Below are 18,555 nucleotides of genomic sequence, written 5' to 3'. Positions count from 1 at the left end.
CGACCAGGCCGCTGTCAGCGCGCATGCGCGGGGCGTTGACGCTGACGCGCGCGCCGCCGCCGCCGCCGCCCAAACAAAAGGCCGGGGCGCGCCTCTTCGGGCCCTTTAAAGGAACCACGACCGTTTCTTTTCCAGGCTGCTTCCCAAGTGGAGGTACCGGGCAGAACTTCTCACGGACAGAAATAGCAACTGAGGCCCTGGCTCAAGCGGTGGTTTTCCCAGCCTCACAGCTGGACACTCAGTCCAGTGGAGGAGGAGTGAAATGAGGTCTGAGGCCGGTAGGAGGCCAGAGCTATCCGTGCCTCAGTTTCCCCACCTGGAAAACGTAGTGTAGTTAAGTAGATAAGAGGGATCCTAGGAACAGATACCCTATTTCCGGGTCCACAGCTGTTCCTGCGGCTGTGGAGATGGGCAGAATGACAACACTGGGTGGGGAAGTGGCATGGGCAAAGTTTCCCCAGGCTTGGCAGCATTCCAGGACCCAGGTGGTGTTTGGTTTGGCTGGGGCATCAGTGAGCTGGAAGGGAGGCAAACTTCTCCATTCCTTCCTTAACTCTGCACTTTGTGCCTACAACAGGCGCAGCTGTGGGGTGGTGAGCGAAACTAGATAGCCTTGCCCTGCAGAGCTTACAGCTGGGAGTGGAGCTGACACTAATGAAAGCATCAAAGCGTCCGCGTGTCCGGCTACACAAGGCAGCAGATCAAAAACGGCCCACTGCTGACAATTTCACGTGGTTCAGTCTAGTACAATTGCAGCTGTGATAGGTGAGGCTTGGTGGCAGGGCAAGGCCACCCTTCAGAGTTAAGTGGGGTCGGCTGTGGTAACCATTGAGTTTTGTTCTGTGTCCTGACAGCAGTGAGAAACAAAGTATTACAGGATCGGGGCTGGGGTGGGACATGATCGGATAAAGTGACCACCACTTCGTGGAGGATGCCCTGAGGGGCCAGCAGGGGAAGCCTGGAATCAATTACACAGCCACTCCAGGTGTCCAGCCAAACAAGATGGAGGAATGGAGCAAGAGGAGCCGTCCGCATTGTGTCCGGCCCCAAGGACCAGAAGCTTGGGTGGGTGGGTGGAGTAGGTCCTGAGCCTGCTCCCACCTCCCCAGCTCTTTTCCCCTCCTGGCCTCATAGTTGCAGAAAGAACTCAGGCAGGCAAGTAGAAAATAACCATATTTAATGACAGTCCTCAGTAGAAAAAAAAAAGGCTTTGTATACACTGTACACACATTTACATGACTTTGGAGGGTCCCAGTGCTGGAATGAGGGCTGGGAAGGATTTAGCCCAAGACAGGATTGAGGTATGTTGGGGCTCCCAGGGCCCGGGTCTCCAGCAGGAAACACCCCCCTCCCCCAGCTGACTCTGGACCTTTTGGCCTGCATCCTGGGGAACACACCTCTAGGATCACCAACTAGAAGGCAGCCAGTTCCAAGCACCTACCCAGAGCTGACCTCTCAGGAAAAGGCAGAAGGGCCCCCCTGTGTCAGCACCCTGCAGGGACCTCACAGCAGGGACAGAATAAGGGCTTCAGCTCCCCCAGCCCTGCTGAGGTGCTAACCTGAGGGACAGGGATGGAGACTGAGGGCAGCAGGGTTTGACTGTGACCTGCACAGGTTGAGTGGGGCTGGCCTGAGAAAACCCTCACCCTCAAGGAACACCAGAGTCTCCTTGCCCAGTCTGAGACAGTTGCTGGCAGGTGACCACGACCTGCGTGGCCCTCCCTGCAGTTGTCAAGATGACAGCACCCCCTCCCCACCCCCCTGAGGAAACACAGGCTCTATCCTGTGCCTGAGCCCACAGCCACAAAGATGGCCACTGGTCTCTATCTGATATCAGTGGCCTGGCAGGGGTCAGGAGCCCTGAGAGAAGTTGTGGTTAGTGGAAAGTGTTGGCAGGCTCGGTACAGCCGAAGAAGTCAGGGCCCACGAGGCGGGGGAAGCCCTCCAAGGCCTTCACCTTCACAGGGTCGAACTTCCAATAGAGGCGACCGCGCAGAAAGTAGGCATAGCCTGAGGAGAGAGGAGGGTCAGGCTGGGGTGAGTAGACACTGGGCCCTGCACCTGCCAGTCAGGATGTGCCCAGGGACAGGCACAGGGGGAGGTCAGATTGCCAGGGCTTGACCACTATTGAATTCCTTGAAACCTGCAGGCCACAGGGTGGCCATTCCAGAACTTTCCATCCTTCGGAATCCTACCTGCCCCCAGGTCTAAGCTGGACTATTGTCCAGCTTGACAGATGCCAGGAGTCTCAGAAACTCAACCCGGGAAAGCAAGTCTCCCTCCCCTCACCACACCCCTTCCCCGCCCCCCCCACGTCAGTCTACTCCTGTACCTGCCAGCCAGACTATAGACAGACATCCTGAGGCAAGGTGGACCATGCAGGTGACCCAGAGCCCCAGAGCCACCACAGGATTGCTCTGCCAGCAGGTCCTGAGGTGGGAGAGCACAGAAGCAAGCTTGGGGGTACAGGGGAGAAAGTTCTGGACTGCAAGTCAGTCCTACTCTAGTCCTTAGAGATTGTGGGAGGCCAGCCAGGTGGTTTGGTGGTTAGGGGCCGGCACTGCCTGGGTGGGAGGCTTGGCTCCCCATGATCCACCTGAGTGGCCCTCATCACCTGAATCTCTGTTTGCCCCTCTGGAAACTGGCTTCATAGCAGGTGTTATGTTAGAGGGCTGTTCTGAGAACTGCCAGAGACACACAGGGAGCTTAGCATTGTGCCTAGAACATCATCGGTCCTCAGCATGCAGCAGTTATTATTTTACCAGTTATGACTCTGGCCCTCAGTCTTCCCATCTGTAGCATGGGGGCATAGCACTGGCCTGGCGCAAGGAGGAGGGGGGATGGGGAAAGCACTGGACAGAGGACCTGTGATGAGGAGCTAAGGCCCAGCCACCACCGGGTGGGAGACGTGGCTCTTGCACCACTCATACCAGCCTCTCCACCCCAACGCACCGTCAGCATCCCGGAAGGCGGCGTCGATCTCAGAGGGCACCCCTCGCCAGTCAGTGGCCCGGCGGGGCACGGGGCTGTCCACTCGGCGGGTGCTGAGGTGGAAGCGCCAGTAGTCTCCGCCTCCGAAGAAGTAGATCTTGTTCTTCTCGGGGCCCCAGGCCAAGGCGGCCTGGATGGGGGACCCCAGCAGGCCCAGCTCAGAGAGGGGTGCAGGGCCCAGGACTGGCTTCTCGCCATTGTACACCCAGTACTGAGCACCTGCCGGAGAGGGGAGGCTGCAATGGAGCTGCCCGACTGCTATGCCCAGCCCCTGGGGACCCATGTGGCCACCCCCACTGCCACAGACTTCCCCAGCCTCGGTTTCCTTGTCCATAAAACACTTGGGCCAGTAATCCTGCTCGGCACCCTTTATCCCCAGAGGGAAGTCAGAGCCAGTGGGGATAAGCTGGGGTGATGCGTGCTCTGGGAGGTACCTTTCATTCTAGACAGGAGGGAGGCCTCCTGAGCTCCCACCCCACTCCATCCCCTGGAATTTAGCTACCTGCGACAAGTGCTTCTGACCAGTCCCTGGGCCCTACCCGTGCCGCGGCAGGCTTGGGCCTCTGTTGCTGAAGTCCCTGCCACCTAGAATGTTCCAGACTCTTGTCTCTCCCAGTTGAAAGTTACAGCACATGCTCTGGGGTTGCCAGAACTAGATGGAATCCCTGCTCTGTCTTTTCCACACTGTGCCCTCAGGTGAGTCACTTCACCACATCTACTCCCCAGAGATCTTGTCTCTAGAACAGGCATACTAATCACCCAGGCTTCAAGGGTTGAATGCACTGATGCATGGCCCACTGGTAATACCTTCTATTCTACTCCCATCTTGAGAGCCACCTCCTCTGGGAGGCTCCCAGCTGCACCTGGAGAAGTGAGCCATGCTCTCCCTTGGCCCTCAGGCTTCAGGGCACCCTCCCCCTGCCCAGTATGTCTGGCTGGTGGGCCCTCTCCTTGGCCATGATGTTCCTGGCTCCTGGAAGTCTCCTGAGCAGGAACCCCATCCCCCTCACCTTGGAAGAACCAGATGTGGCCCTGGGCATCTTCAAAGGCTGCATCCACGGGGCTGGGCAGTCCCTGCCAGTGACGAGAAGCCAGTGCGGGGTAGCCAGGCTGCAGCCGGCCCCCACGCAGCCGCCACACGAAGCCCGCCTGGAAGAAGAAGAGCTCGCCACGGATGGTAGAGACCGCATCAAAGGTAATCTCGCAGGCATCTGGGGGGGCTTCCGGCTGGTGTGGGAGAGAAGGGCTAAGAAAGAGCCCACGTCGGAGCCACGGAGGCCAGAGGGTGAAGGGAGCTGGGAGCAGAGCCTCACCTCCAGGGGGGCAATCTCGTTAGTGTCCACCCCAGCCTGCGGGCCCACAGCTGGGGGACTGGAGGTAGGGGCTGGCCAGGGTCGGCCATAGAGGTGCTGGATGCCCCTGCGGTCATCTGGACTGAGGCTCAGCGGGTAGCGGAAGGTGTAGAAAGGGGACATAAGTGCCTTGGCAGCCGTCGTGTGCTGCAGTCCCAGCACGTGGCCAAATTCATGAGCCGCCACCTGCAGGAGGTCTGTGCCTGAAAAAGGGAGATAGCCCAGCAATCCCCAAACTTCCTACCGCAAGGACACCCAAGCCCCAGAGCCCAGCTCAAGGACTTGTCCCCGTTCGTTATGATCTTCAGTTGCCCCATCTGGAAAACGGGTCCCCAGCCCGTACCCTGGTTGTTCCCGATAGTCCAGGTCTCGTCATAGTCGAAGTGGACATCTCCTTCTCGGTGGGTCTTGGGGAAAAAGGCATGAGCCAGGATGCCTCCAGGCCCATCAAATGGCAGGTTGTCCCCATGCCAGTACCTGCGGGTGGGTGGGGCAGAGTCAGTGGCTACTGACCGGTGGGGCTGGTGCCCGGCGGGGTCTTAGGCCACTGGTTCACCTGGTAAAGTCGATCATGATGTCAGCATGGCCCTCATGCACCTCGGTGAAGGTGAGTGGTGTCACCTCGCTCCACACCCGTAGGGCCTCTGCCACCGTCTGCCGTACCTGCTCCCGTACCAGCTGCCACGGGAACCGAAGGATCCTGGGGGGAGGAGGAGGGGCCTTGGCCTCGCTTGGGACAGCCCCCTGCTGGCTGATGGGCCAGGAGTTGCCCCTGGATGCTCAGTGGGGATGCATGCATGTGGGACACAAGCCAGGTGTGCTCTGGGCCTCAGCTGTGGTCCCTCTTCCACGGGGGAACATCTTTGTGTGGGTTTGTATGTCCTTTGGTGCACATAGGTGTCTGCATTTGGTGGAAAGAATGCAGAACCAGGAGCCCCAAGACCCACCTTCTAGACCTGATTGTGCCACTCACTGTGGGGAGACCCGGGCCCCTTGACCCCACCTTGGTTTCAGTTCCCCATCCAGGACATTTCTGAGCTCCGATCTGTGTGACACCATCATCCTTCACATGCTTTCTGTCCCGGGCCAACTCCCCACCTGCAGAAGTCTCAGCTTCTGCGTCACTCCCAGTGTGACCTGTCCTGCTCGCTCACCACCGTTCCCACCCGCATGGATTCCAAGTACTGATGGTAGGTCTGAACACTGACATGGTGAATGCCTAGCTCCCCGAGAGGGCAGGCCATGTTTCCTTCATTTACCGCAGAGTCCCAGGGCCTGGCACTTGCTAGGTCCCCACTAGAGGTTGCCTGGGTGACTGAGGCCCTGCCCCACATGTCCATGGAGCCACCAGCTGTGTGCTGAGACTTTAGATGTTGACAGACCTACTGCCCCTCCGCTGTGGGCAGGCCTGGCTGTGGTAGGGTGTTGCCTGTGTGTGCATCTAAGTTGAGGTTTAGGGAGTTAGTCCACGGATGGCTCGGGGGTCAGTGGACACACAGGTCTGTGAACCACAGAGATCTAGCTCCAGCGCATGTGTCAAGAAGCAGAAGAGGGTGGCAGTTCACACACAGACACACAGGTAGAGGTCTAGAGCCTGCTCGAATAGCCGCTGGCCCCTACCTGTAGGTGAGGTCCGTTTTTTCCCAGCGCCCACCTGACAGCACGAACCGCTTTTGTCGGTTGCGGGCACTCAGCCCTTCAGGCGGGTCAGGCACACCGCAGCGGGGAGGTCTGGGGGTGCTGGCAGGCTGGGGAGTCTCCTGGGCGGTAGGGGCAGGTGCCAGGCTGCCAGGAGCAGCTTCATGCCAAGGCTGTGGCCCCTTCCTCATAGGGTGACGGCGGTATGCATCCTGGGCAGAAGATAGGATGCAAAGGCTTGATCAGGCCCCGGGTCCTCATGGCCCATCAGCATACCCATGCTCAACCCCAGCCCATCCTGTGGATGGGCAAACTGAGGGCGAGGTGTGCAAGCCATCACACGGCAGGGCCCTTTGGCATGGACTGGCTCAGATTTCCTGAGGCCTTGTTCTGAGGCATCCTGCTGCCTTCCTGCCCCCTCCTGGAGGGCCTGGGCTGCCTATCCAGCCCCTTAGGCCAGTAAGGTCTGGGTCAGGGTATAGCCCTGGACTACTCTCCACACTCACCCAGGAACTCACCCTGCTCCCCCTACTGGCCCCTATCCCAGCAAATACTCTTTCCCCTTCCTTTCTTCCTGCCTCCCCCTCCCCCCATGGCCCCACCAACTCCGCCCTCTCCTGTTACCTGAATGGGCTCCCACCCAGGACACCCACTACCACCACTCCCCAGTGTAGAAGAGCTGCAGCCCTGCAGCGCAGCCTTGATTTGCTCACCTGACAAATGGGGAGAATACCTCCCCAGTGTTATCCATGTGTGGGCGGGGGGGGGGGGGGGGACAGATAATTACCAGATGCCCAGCCCCACCCAGCCCTGACCTGCTGGAGCCCCAGCACCACAGATGGGGATTCCGACCTGGAGCTCCCACCCTCTGCAACATCCAGGGCGGGGGTCACAGTTCTCATACCTTAAAAACAGCAGAAGCTCGGGGAGGTTGGGAGACCCTTCAAGGTCACCTAGTAAGGGCACGGGCGGGGCCAGGTGAGGACTCTGGTGTCCCAGGCAGGAGGCAAAGGCTAGGCTAGGGATATTACGCAAAGCTGGAGAGGCATGGAACCATGCTGTTTGTTAGAGACTAAGTGCCTGTCTGGTCTGGGTGGCTGGGGCCTCCCCATAGCCATATTTGGGGTGGGAGCCAGGCCACGCAGGCTCCACCCTTACCGTTAGCCTCTGGCAGCTCTCCCAGGCCCTAGGCATCCCAGGACTCTGATCACTGTCCCAGCACCCCCCATCTCCCAATTCCGGAGCCACCAATAACTCAACCTCCCAGAGCCACCCAAACTCAACCCCAAGAACAGCCCACTAGGAAGGGGTCTTTTCAACACCCAGGGACACAGCTATCTGGGGTATGAGAAGAAGCCTGGACCAGCCTTCTAATTTCAGAGCTTGGTTAGTTATCTGGCAGAGCCCAGCCTCACTGGCTTATAGGTTCCGGTCAACACTGGACTTACTGCTAGTTAAGTACTTATCACTTGTGGTTCACCTGTATCTAGGCTAGGACCCTACCAACAGTTCCACAGACATGCTCTTAGCCCCTGATGGGATCTCTCACTAACTCCATTGTCATCATCCCCCATTTCTCAGATGAGAAAACAGAGCCCAGAGAAATTAAGCAACTTGCCCAGGTAACAACTGGCAGGTGGTAGGCTCTCTGTGCTCACAACCCACTCCCTACCTGCTACCTCTGCTGTGCTCTTCAGGCTGGAGCCACCCTTCCCCTGGAGGAGGGATCCAGGCTGGCCTCACCTTGGTGACAGAAGAGAAGGAATGGGAAATTATTAAGCACCTGCTACTTCCCAGGCACTCTGTCAGCTCATTGAACTTCCATCCCCACACCCCCAGTACGGTGGGGAAGTTACATAAGCGAGGTCTCACATTGAGGATGTGGACCCCAGGTCTGTGTGCCTAGCCATGAGAGCCTGCCCCTTCTCCTCCCCACACTGCCCCCTTGACTTCCTGGATAAACAGATTCCTTCCCCCAACCCTGGAAAGGGCAGGACTGGATTGTCCCCTGGGAGCCCCAGACAGCCCAGGGCCCAGCCTACCAGCTCTATTCACACCTCTGCGCAGAATTCTCTCATCTCCTCTGCCCTCCAGTGAGGCCTGGAGCAGCCGGCCATGGAGGGAGGGTGGGTAATGGACACACACACCATCCCTTCCTCTCCTGCCTGCATGAAGCTCTAGGTCCATGCCCAGACCCCTGGAGCATGGTACTCTCCCAGTCCAACAGAAAGAGCCACAGTCTGAGATTCAGAGGCCCCAGTCCTATGCCACAGTCACCCTGGAGGGAAGGACCCTGGGCAAGTCCCTTCCCTTTTTTAGCTTTGACATCTCTGTCCAATGGGGATGGCACCATAGCAGAGGGCTTTAAATAACCTCCTCTCCTGCCTACTGCAGCCTCTTCCCTGGCCCAGCTCCTTGCCCCTGTGGGCCCTCCCCTCCCACACCCAGAAATCTGCTCTTGCCAACTGTGCTACAGCTCCCAGCGCTCGCCTGGGGGCCAGCCCCCCCAAAGTTCCCAGACTAAATCATAAACAGGAATTGCAGCTAGCAGCAGGGAGCTTGCAGGCCCAGAGAAGAGGGACTGGTGCAGGGTCTCCCCCAAAGCCAGAGGCTCAGGCTCATTGTCCATGTCACATTCACTGGTCTTGGAGTGAGTGAGCAGGAGGCGCTAGAATCAAGGTCTCCTTTCAAATATTGGGTGTTTGGAGCCCATCATTTAATGGCTCTTGGCCTCAGTTTCCCCATTACTGGAATGGGACACATGCTCCCTGCCCTGCAGACCTCCCACACCTCGTCTTTCTGAGTCTTTTCTGGCCTGGGGTCAGGCACCTTAACTGCAAGGCCTGGCACAAAGCCCCATGCTGATCCCTAAGGTGTGCTTCATCCTCCCAAGGCTTCTGGGATTCAGTGAGATGGGGTGGTGGGCACAGACCATGCCTGGCCTCATCTGTAGCCCTGGGAGGGCTGGGGAGCAGGCACCACCACATTTCTCAGAGGAAGAAACAGAGCCCAGAGAGGTCAAGGACTGCCCAGGGTCACACAGCATGTCAGAGAAGAGCTGGGCCTAGACCTGGGGCTCATGCCTCCCTTCCCCCCAATAGTGCCCCCCTCCCCCCACCTCTTCAACTCTTGGCCTATCTCCAAAACCCACATTCCTGAGAAGTGTTTCTTTTTCCGATGCCTTCCCTTTTCCTCCTCCTCAGACAAGAGCTTCCCCTGGCCTGCCCTGTGGTGGGCACTGAGCTCACTCACCCCACCTTCTTCTTGGAGGCACCAAACCACAGCCTCAAACATACTTGAGGAACTTCTCAGCTGACTCCGTCTCCTGGCTGAACTAGAGGCTTGGGGTCAGCGCCTGGGTCAACTTCCAATCTAGAAAATGGGAGGCACCCCACAGAGGGGAGATAAAGGACCCCAAACCAGAAAACTGCTGGGTAAGGCCAGGCTAGTCTGAGCCTCAGTTTGCTATTGGTCCAACGGGGATAATTAGTAACAGCTCTGCCCTCTAGTCAGCAGGAGGCGACCCTGATGGGAGGGCACTTTGTAAGGCGGTGAGAAAGAATGGGGAGCATCACCGCACTGTTCTGTGGAGCACCACGCCCCTCTGAGGCTCAGAGAAGTCAAGCAACCTGCCCAAGCCGTGCACTAGGCAACAGGCAGGTCCATCCACTGCCCCCCTCCCCTGCTGGCTCCAGGAGGGAACGCAGCATCGGTCCCACCAGGCTGCAGGGCTTTCATCAGCCCTGAAAGCTGTGAACTGGGATGGATAAATATTTACAGAGCTTTTCTGGCCCTGCGGATGGCAGCCTGGGGATAAACACGGCGAAGGCGACCCCAAATGCTCCCTGCATATCTTCAGAGTGACAGACAACAGCCTAGCTCAGACCCGGCCCCAACTGACCCTGCACGAGCGTCAAAGTGGCAGTCACAGGTGACAGTGTGTGTCTGGCTTGACTGGCTGTGCCCTCTCCTCCCATGACCTCATTTAATCCTCAGTGCCCAGCAGTGGGCACTGTTATCCACCCCCCCCAAGACTGAGGGGTGGGGTCCTAAGACATAAGAGGACTCACCTAGGGCACGTGGTTCAAACCCAGATCTCCAATTCCTGAACCCAGGGGGTCAACTGGCTACCCACGGGGATTCTGGACTCTGCCCCAAGTTCAAGGGGACTGGGAGGAGTTGGGGAAGAGGCAAAGCCTCCGGACTGAGGTGGCCCCCCCTTCCCTAACCCACCCATCCTATCCTCTTCTGCTCCCACAGCCAGGATGGGGCAAGGCTGGCCAGTGCAGAGCTGGTGTGACTGGACAGAGGGGGCCCAGCTGGTCAGATCTCCCTCCTCACCATCCCACGACTCTTGCCTGTCGCACCTCCTAATGTTCCCATCCTAGCCTGAGCTGTCTGGTTGCCACAGCCGAGGTCCAAGGGGCCTGTGGGCCTGCAGTTGCCCGGGCTCTGCCTGGCCACCCTCGTGAGTGGTTCCTCGAGGCCCCAGCTGGGCACACACAGGCCATCACATAACACCCCGTGACTGCCTTTCCTCTAGTCACTCTGCTGCCCTCTCACCCAGACTGTCTTCTCTCCTGATCACACATTCTTCTCTCTTCCCTTTCTCTCCCCACCCCCTTCCTTTCTGAGGGTCTCTGCTGCCCACTCTCGGCTCTTCTTTCTTACTTTCTCTGGCACACATACATGCACACACATGCACACACATACACCCTCCCCGTAGCTCTCACACTCATGCTGTCCTGGCTGCACACTTCCCAAACTTGCCACTTGTAGGTGCCCAGGTTTTGCCACCTCCTCTGGGCTCAGACCCCATTTGTCCCAGCGCAGTGCTGCCCTCTCAGCTCTTCCTTAATCCTCCAGCTCACTGCACGCCTGGAGGTGTGCTCACTGAGGCCACACACCTGGAGGCTGACACCAGCCTGAGGCTTTGTCCCTGGGATGAATAGGAGGCCCTGCAACCACTCCCTCTGCTACCTGGCCCCGCACACAGCCCAGCATCTGCAGCTGGGGCGCCGAGGAGCAGGTCCCCACGCTGGGAGGGGGCGTGCGTCTAGCGCGGAGTCCCGCCTCACCAGCCTGAGCGATCCAGGCGCAGGCTCCACTTACACACCTCCGGGGACGGGAAGCTCACTATCTTTCACGTTCACAGGGACCCAGAAAGCGTTTCGGGGAACGGGCCACTCCAGGCCACCCCGGGCGCCCCCGTGGGTCCAGCTCGGCCACTGGGCCCAGCCAGCGTGCCCGACACCCCCTCGGCGAGGAGCGGTCGACCGGCGGCGGGCACTCACCGGGGGCCGCGGGGCCCAGGCCAGCAGCGGCGGCGGCGGGAGCAGCAACAGCGCCAGTGGGAGCAGGAGGGCGCGCAGGACCGCGCCGCGGAGCCGGGTGGCCCGAGCCATCCGCCCCGGGGCTGCTGGGCCTGCTGGGCCGCGCCGGGCCGCCGCCCCTTATAGCCTCCGCCCCGCCCCTGGCCCGCCCCGGGCCCGCCCCTCGCGCCTTTTGTTCTAAACTCTCCCCGCGGTGGCCACGGCCAGGGTGGGGGAGGTGGACGGGGAGGGGCTGGCACGGCTGGGGCCGGGGGCCGAGACCCAGTCCTTCCCGGGGTCCGGCGGAGCCTGACGTCTCTGAGGCCTGGTGCGGGGTGACCCAAGCTAGCTGCTGCTCCTCCGTGCCTCAGTTTCCCGCTGTGCTTTGGGGAGTCTTGGAGAAGTTGGGTTTCACCCCTCCTGGTCCCTACTCCCACCTTTGGAAGGCTTTCCCTAGCTGGTCTCCCTGATGGCCTGACCTCTGACCTACTGCTAGCCTATGACAGGTGGTTGTTCCCATGGGCAAGTTCTCCTACCCCTTACAGCCTTAGCTGGTACAATAGCTGAGACAAGGGATGTGTCCCAAGGGAAATTGAGGCATAAGGAGGAGGCTGGCCAGCCCCCCAGCCTAGAAGAGAACTACAGACAATTTATAAATGGGAAAACTGAGGGCCCAAGAGGAAGGGACCAGATCAGGCTTTCCCAGACCAGCAGGCAAGTGGTGGGGGTCGGGAGGGAAGGTGCTATCAGCAGCCTGTGGCAGGTGGGGGGACGCACTGGCTGCCCAAGAGACTAACGTGCTCCACAGGGGCCCTCGGGGCCAGCCTCCTGAGAACTGAGAGAGAGGAGGTGAAAATCAGAGGAGAGGGTGGTGTCCATATTCTGGAAGGGATCCTCCACTCTCATGACCTGGGGCCTCATCACTTCACCAGGGCAGTCTGCTCCATCATGGGCAACCGTGTAGAGCCCAGATCCAGGTAGTGGCTCCCATCCTGCCAGGCAGGGTCCTGAGAAGCTGAAAGGTGAGGCTGTGGGCACCCAGCCTGGGCCGAATAAGGGAAGGAGTCCAAGAGGGACAGGAGGGCAATCAGACCCACTCAGCTCTTCCCTCCAGGTCCCCAGTCCAGGGAGTCCTCATAGCCTCTCCAGGAAGGCTCCACAGAGACTCCTAGAGGGCCAGGAGACACAAGACCCACCTGCAGTGTTAGCAATCTGTTTCTTTAAAGTGACTCACTTTTGCTTGGGGTGATTTCATCCTCCCTACAATCCTGGTGCCACAAGCCCTCCCTCCCCTCACCCACCCCCCGCACGCGGGACGGTGATAGGGGAGAGTAAAGAAATCAGAGCTCCTCCCAGCCCAAGGGTAATGATACGGTCACCGAGAAATCACTCAGAAAAAAACATAAACCTCAAGTTCCTGAAGGGTTGGGAAGCGTCCTAAATCCGTGCCTCCGCCCTTCCCTTGGCCTGGAACCAAGGTGGTAAAATCGCGAGGCCACAGGATTCAAACCTGCGCAAACGCCTCTGGGCACCTTTGGAATGGGCATGCTGCTTGTATGTCCCGTAAACGCTGTCACTGTCCGGCGCTGCATCCGTTTTGCGGGGTAGGGTGTCAGGCGGGGTGCTGGGCCGCATGGGGAGGGGGGTTCATCCCACCCCAGGAGGGTGCTGCGCAAGGCTTCCCAGGGTTGCAGCGCCTTTGAACCGGGATGGAGTCGAAGAGAGGCTCCGGACGCCCCCTGGCGGGGATTCTGGGTACGGGTCGCGCCAGGCCTTCCTCTGGGTATTTCTTCCCAGCTCTATTCCTCCACACTCCCCCACCCCCGGCCCGCGACCCTGAGGCCAAGTCGTAGTCGGTAAACCCAGTCCGTAGGAGGCGGACCAGAGCCTGGCCTGGCGCCTCGTGCCCCTCCCTTGCTGGCTTCAACCGGTCGCCTCCCTGTCTATTTCTGCCCTGGCGCTCGGACAGCAAACCAACTCCACTCCCTGCGCCCCGCGGTGGTTTTTGAAGGGACTTGGCCCAACGCCCCGGCGTAAGCCCTCGGCACTTTGCAGCATTGGTCCGTGTCCCCAGGGCCCACACAGCTCGGGCCAGGCGCGGGGAGGGCGCAGGGTAACACTGCCAGCTAAGAAGGGCGCTGAGACGAGGTGATGCTGTAAGGGACGGGTCCCGGAGGTGAAGGTGAGGGCTGCCGGACGCCCAGGGACTCCCTCTGGAGGCGTGTCCCCTAGGCCCCGCCCCCTTGCGCCGGCGGTGTTTAGCGGTGCCCGGTTCGTCCCCGAGACAGAACCGCTGCTACTGTCGCCGTCTCCGCCTGCGCTTGGCCGAGTCTCACCGCCACAACCATGCCCCGGGGGAGCCGAAGCGCGGCCGCCCGGCCAGCCAGGTGTGAGCGGGACAGGGGCGGGGGGGGGCGGCTAGGGAAGCGCGGGCGCTCCCCCGCAAGGGCGCGATAGCTTGACCTTGGCGGCTGCTGCGCCATCTTGGTGGGGGGAGGGGCGGGGGTGCCGCAACCACGTGTCTAGGACTGTGGTCGCCCACCCTTGGGAGGGAGGAGGAGGACGGGGTTCGTGTCCGGGAGCTGCAGGCCCCTGGGGCCCCAGTTCAGGGGTCCGGCCGGGATTAACCCTACTTCCCCCCCACCCCGCAGCCGCACTGTTCACCCGCCCGCGCACCCGCCGCCCTCGGCGGCTGCACCGGCCCCGGCCCCGTCGGGCCAGTCCGGCTTGATGGCGCAGATGGCGTCCACGGCCGCTGGGGTGGCCGTGGGCTCGGCTGTGGGACACGTCGTGGGTAGCGCCCTGACCGGAGCCTTCAGCGGGGGGAGCTCAGAGCCCGCCCAGCCTGCCGCTCAGCAGGTGAGCAGCGGGCTCAGGAGAAACTGAGGCCGACTTCCCACAAGGGTCATGTAGTAGGGTGCTACTGGAATGTCCAGCGAGAAGTGCCCTGGTGTGTTCAGAGCTTCCTCAGGCCCAGGACTCTTATTCCTCACTCTGCTTTTGGCCGCCTGTCACTCACAGGCAGGCTCTCCTAGCCCCTTTCCTGAGGCCAAGGTCCCTAGACTCCCAGGGACCAAGCAGACCTTTAAAAATGGGGAAACCAAAGCCCTTAGCGGTTCAGAGACTGGCCCAAGGTAACCTAACCCTAGTGGAGGGGAGGGATCTTGAAGTTCTGAGTCCCTGTTCGTCCCATTCCCAGGTTCTGCCCTACAGTCCCTGCATCCCAAGGGCAAGGGGGTAGCCAGCAGCTCTGAGCCCGCTTCCTGCTCACCTCTCCCCTACTGGGCACCCCAGTCCTGAGCCAAATGCGGCTTAGTGGCAGGGTCAGGGGTCATGAGGATCGCTGTGGCTGAGCCTGGAAGCTGCTAGTACTTGTGGAGGTGGGGCTTATACTCCAAGAGTACAACCACAGCACCTTGCTTTTCTAGAGTCTTTTCCCCCCCTCAGGCCCTACTTGCTCAGCGAGCCCATTATGAGGCAATTGGGAAATGCTGTCCATAACCGGCACTAGCATAAGCTGAGTGGGTTTGACAGGGCTGTGGGCTTCTTCTGTTTCACAGATGGAGCAGCTGGGGCTAGACAGGGCAGGCCAGTCTGAGTCAGTCAGCCTGCCAGGGATCCCAGGGGCACCTGGGCTGGGGGTGTGGGGAGCGGCCGGCAGCCCCCAGCTTTGGAGCCCACTTTCGGGTGCCAACCTGGAGCTGACATTGCTGCGTCCTCTAACATACGCCAGGCTCCCACCCGCACTGGCCCCCAGCCCCTGCAGATGGGGCCCTGCGCCTACGAGATCAAGCAGTTCCTGGACTGCTCCACCTCTCAGAGTGACCTGTCCCTGTGTGAGGGCTTTAGCGAGGCCCTGAAGCAGTGCAAGTACAACCACGGTGAGTGAGCAGCCCCTGACCCAGGCAGGAGTGGGAGGGACAGTCCTTCATCCTGCACCTGCAGGCTGACCACCAGCCTGTGCCACTCCTCTCTCCGCAGGTCTGAGCTCCCTGCCCTGAAGAGACAGGTGCGGACTGGTGCAGATCCGTGAGCCAGCCCTGCACCCACCTTCACCCCTTCACCGACAGCCGGACCATGACGTCAGATTGTACCCATGTAGCTGGGATTGGGAGTGAGGAGGGGGTTTCTTACCCCACAGATGACCGGAGACGCAAATGTGCAATTAAAAGAGTTTATTTTAGACCATAGCCTGCTGTGTGCCCTCTCACTAGCCTGTCTGCTGGGGTGGGGTCAAGGAGCACGGATGAATGTCCCAACTGTGGGGTGCAATTGCTTCACCTTAAGCTGACATCTGGGTGGGGGAGGGGGAGGAGCCCTGTTGTAATCTGATGACCTTGGACAGTCCAGATAGGAGTGAGGCATTAGTAGGGACCCCAAAGGCATCTGACTCTGGGGACTGGAATCCCGGGACGAGCCTGTTTGTTGCCTCCCGCTCTCAGGGATGCTTCCTCCTTCACCCTCCTTGTCTCTGCCTCTGGATCCCTTTCTCTGCACCCACATCTTGGGGGGGCCCCCCTTGGTGGCCTCACATCCGGTCTGTGACCTTGCCCCTCGGGCTGATGCAACTTCTCAGTAAGTCCAGATTCTGCAAGAAGAATGCCCCTGGGCTGCTGTTTGGGCCTGATCACACACAGCAGAGGTCACAGCCAACCCCCTTGGATCAGAGTCCAGCTCAGCCACTTGGCTGTGATGTGCCAGATCACAGGACCTGCCGGAATAGACAAGCAGGCCCTTCAAACCCAAGGCAGACCTCACTATCACGTGCTCTGGGCTGCTGCCTTCATTGAGTTCATCAGCTCTGCACTGAGCACCTACTGTGTGCCAGGCTCTATTCGATATCTCCAGGGCACTGAGGACGTCCCTGCCCTTGGTTACTTACCGTCTAGTGGAGTGGTGGGGATGTCTCTTCATGCAGTGTGTTCCACCTTGTGGGTATTTATGTGTATATGTGTTTGCAGGGTGTGGGGGTGGTGTTTGTGGTGTATCAGCACACATAAGCCTGTCCCCTGGGACTTTTAGGTGTGAGCATCCCCCCAGGTATCCATGTCTCCTTCTTACCTGGCTGGCTTCTGGCCCCAGCTAGCGGATCCTGGATGGCAAGGAGCCCATCCTTCGTGGCCTTGAAGAGGGGCCTTGCTCCTGGTGGCCACGCCGAGTGCTCGTGCGCTTCTTCCGGCCATCACTCATGGGGTGTAGGCCTGACAGGTAGCGAAGCTCCTCTGGAAGGCCCAGGAAGCCCTACCTATGGGTGCTGGGGAGAAGGTGCACCCTCCCCCTGGGGCTCAACCGTGACACTCACCTGCTAGCTCTGGATACTGGTCATCCAGGTTCTCCAGGAGGGACTCATAGCGGGTGGGGGTCCCACCCTCCCCCTCTGTGGAGGGAGGAAGATCAATTCCTGACTGTCCTGCTGGTCCCCACCCCCACCTCTCACTCTGGACCTGTTTGCTGGTCCTGGCTGGGGCCAACAAGGCATTGGATGGGAAGGGTCAGGGGCTAGGTCCTGGCCAAAGTAGGGGGTGCTGGCCAGGGCCTTGGGTGGTCTCTGGAACTGCGGCCCCCCTCTCACATTCCAGCATAACTCCAGGGGGAAATCTTGGGCCCCACTTAACTGATGATCTGCACGAGGACATAGGTCCCACGCTCCTGCAGCAGGGCACTGCCCATGGAAGGGGCCTGGGAAGCCCCCTCCTCCAGTCCCTCATCCAGACTCACAAAGTGCCCATCTTCAGCCAGGAGGGCAATGACCGCTGGGAAGGCAGAGACGGAGGCAAGGCAGGGCTGGCACCTCTGCCTGGAGGGCCCTCGGCCCCTCCTCCCCAGCACCCCTCCCTGCCCCCTCACCATCTGGGGGCACCTGCCCTCTCTGCTTCAAGTGGGCGGTGAGGGTCACTGGGCTGCACCAAGTGTTCACCAGCTCCCAGCAGCCAGCTGTAGGGGCGGGGCAGAGGTGAGTGAATGGTACCCTCTGCTTCCCCCGATCTGGGACCATCTGTCTCCCATCTCTTCTCTAACCAGAGCGGGGAATAGGACTCCAGGATTAAGACTGTACCCTCCTCCATCCATCTCTTGAGATGCTGGTGACCAGGGCACACAGCTCTTGCCTCCTGCACTGGATGCCCCCCTCCCGCTCCAATGCTGCCTCTGCACAAGACCTCCCTCCAGCACTGGAACCCCCACCGCCCATCCCGGCCCCACCTGCCACCGGAAGTCAGGAAATCTGCGCCTGATGTACCCTGAAGCTTGAGGACCACTGACCGAATTAAGAGATTGTGTAATTTAAAAACACACCCCATGGTGATGTGGTGGGTGCTCTTCTAGAGGAGCCCATGGGAACTTCCCAGGACCCAGCCATCGGGGTTGCCCCTCAAGGGACTCCAAGCATTCTGTCTGCTTCTTCATAGAGCTGTTTCCCTAACCACCCCCATCCTCTTATGCAAGTGCATCCCCCTTCCCCACACTGCCTCCCCAATCTCCCCAGGGCAGAGGGAAGCAAGCTTCTGAATGTACCACCCCCCTACCCATCTGAGGGACAGGGGACCCCACTTACCTCCAAACATCACTTTGATAAACATGGCTGCAGGGGAGAGGAGACAGATGTGGGGGCTTTGATCCCCTAACCCCCGACTTTCCAACTAAGGAAGGATCTACGGCTGAGATCTATTCGGGGAGGGATGGCACTGCCAGGAAATGTGTATGTGTGTGGGAATGGGTGGGTGGATCCGGGCTTAGGTCCTTGCTTGGCTACCCTTGGGGCTGGACCCCACCAGTGTAGAGGGGTCCCTTTGGCTTCCTCTTCCTCCCGCCTGCTGGGTCAGAGCAGCCCGAGAAGACTGAGGCCCTCCCAGCTTCCAAGCTGGTCTCCATGGCAGTGGGAGCTGCCAAGTCATCTAGGCAGGAAATGCCTTCCCCTGCAGTATCCTGGTAACAGGATCTGGGGCGGGAGTATGGGCACTCCCTAAGGCAGGGCTACAGTGGGGGCTCAAGCCTTGTGGTCCAGGGATGGCCCAAGACCACATCCCCCCACCAGTAGAGACAGAGCTCCCAGGCTGAAAGGGGGGAGATTCCTGGATCGGGGCCCCTGGTCCTGGGAAAACCCCCACTATGAGCTGGTAGGGCTGTGGCCATGGCGGAAGCAGGGGTTCTTACCACCCTTGCAGTTCCCTACCTACTAAGGCCCTCTTCCCTGTGCTGTCTTTCCTCTCCCTCTCTGCCTTCCTCCTGACCTCCAGCCTCCCCTCTCTTTCCTCTGTCCTTGT

General features: G+C 60.0%; 3 protein-coding genes across 7 annotated transcripts; 1 reads left to right on the top strand and 2 right to left on the bottom strand.

Annotated features, from left to right (window-relative positions):
* Positions 1–1,160: 1,160 nt before the first annotated feature.
* On the bottom strand, positions 1,161–13,024 carry MMP11 (matrix metallopeptidase 11). 5 transcript variants are annotated; one of them, XM_036076487.2, is made up of 9 exons: positions 11,276–11,303; positions 7,654–7,724; positions 5,964–6,193; positions 4,900–5,043; positions 4,687–4,820; positions 4,305–4,546; positions 4,002–4,218; positions 2,953–3,210; positions 1,161–2,010 (listed from the first exon to the last, which is right to left on the bottom strand). In XM_036076487.2, exons 3-9 carry the CDS (start codon positions 6,170–6,172, stop codon positions 1,877–1,879), a joined length of 1,338 nt encoding a protein of 445 aa, XP_035932380.1. In that variant the 5' UTR covers positions 6,173–6,193; positions 7,654–7,724; positions 11,276–11,303; the 3' UTR covers positions 1,161–1,876. The 5 variants fall into 5 exon arrangements, 4 of the variants coding, with proteins under 4 accessions (XP_035932380.1, XP_035932381.1, XP_035932379.1 ...); XM_036076488.2 differs by lacking the exons at positions 7,654–7,724; positions 11,276–11,303 and adding an exon at positions 12,804–13,024; XM_036076486.2 differs by lacking the exon at positions 7,654–7,724 and having other exon boundaries at positions 11,276–11,444.
* A 466-nt stretch (positions 13,025–13,490) lies between these two features.
* On the top strand, positions 13,491–15,483 carry CHCHD10 (coiled-coil-helix-coiled-coil-helix domain containing 10). The gene is made up of 4 exons (XM_036076496.2): positions 13,491–13,680; positions 13,945–14,152; positions 15,027–15,174; positions 15,275–15,483. The coding sequence occupies exons 1-4, from the start codon at positions 13,640–13,642 to the stop codon at positions 15,292–15,294; spliced, it is 417 nt and encodes a 138-aa protein (XP_035932389.1). The 5' UTR covers positions 13,491–13,639; the 3' UTR covers positions 15,295–15,483.
* Positions 15,484–15,744: 261 nt separating this feature from the next.
* C13H22orf15 (chromosome 13 C22orf15 homolog) lies at positions 15,745–18,238 on the bottom strand. Its single transcript, XM_078060703.1, has 7 exons — positions 18,064–18,238; positions 17,847–17,873; positions 17,141–17,227; positions 16,909–17,046; positions 16,596–16,670; positions 16,355–16,515; positions 15,745–16,004 (listed from the first exon to the last, which is right to left on the bottom strand). Exons 1-6 carry the CDS (start codon positions 18,161–18,163, stop codon positions 16,376–16,378), a joined length of 567 nt encoding a protein of 188 aa, XP_077916829.1. The 5' UTR covers positions 18,164–18,238; the 3' UTR covers positions 15,745–16,004; positions 16,355–16,375.
* Between the last annotated feature and the right edge of the window lie 317 nt (positions 18,239–18,555).

The sequence above is a fragment of the Halichoerus grypus genome, chromosome 13, assembly GCF_964656455.1.
Source record: "Halichoerus grypus chromosome 13, mHalGry1.hap1.1, whole genome shotgun sequence".
In the NCBI taxonomy this organism is placed as follows: Eukaryota; Metazoa; Chordata; class Mammalia; order Carnivora; family Phocidae; genus Halichoerus; species Halichoerus grypus.
This window is presented reverse-complemented; position numbering and strand designations above follow the sequence as displayed.

Bases quoted from the DNA above. Each gene is read 5' to 3' on its own strand.
- MMP11 (XM_036076486.2), bottom strand. From the start codon at position 11,386: ATGGCTCGGGCCACCCGGCTCCGCGGCGCGGTCCTGCGCGCCCTCCTG. The intron at 5,044-5,963 runs GTAGGGGCCAGC...TCCTCCCCCCAG, and splicing joins AAAACGGACCTCACCTACAG to GATCCTTCGGTTCCCGTGGC. The intron at 2,011-2,952 runs GTGCGTTGGGGT...CTCTCTCCTCAG, and splicing joins CGCCTTCCGGGATGCTGACG to GCTATGCCTACTTTCTGCGC.
- CHCHD10 (XM_036076496.2), top strand. From the start codon at position 13,640: ATGCCCCGGGGGAGCCGAAGCGCGGCCGCCCGGCCAGCCAG. The intron at 13,681-13,944 runs GTGTGAGCGGGA...CCCACCCCGCAG, and splicing joins GCGGCCGCCCGGCCAGCCAG to CCGCACTGTTCACCCGCCCG. The intron at 14,153-15,026 runs GTGAGCAGCGGG...AACATACGCCAG, and splicing joins CCCAGCCTGCCGCTCAGCAG to GCTCCCACCCGCACTGGCCC.
- C13H22orf15 (XM_078060703.1), bottom strand. From the start codon at position 18,163: ATGGAGACCAGCTTGGAAGCTGGGAGGGCCTCAGTCTTCTCGGGCTGC. The intron at 17,228-17,846 runs GTAAGTGGGGTC...CCGCCCCTACAG, and splicing joins TATCAAAGTGATGTTTGGAG to CTGGCTGCTGGGAGCTGGTG. The intron at 16,671-16,908 runs GTTAAGTGGGGC...CTCCCTCCACAG, and splicing joins TGTCCTCGTGCAGATCATCA to AGGGGGAGGGTGGGACCCCC.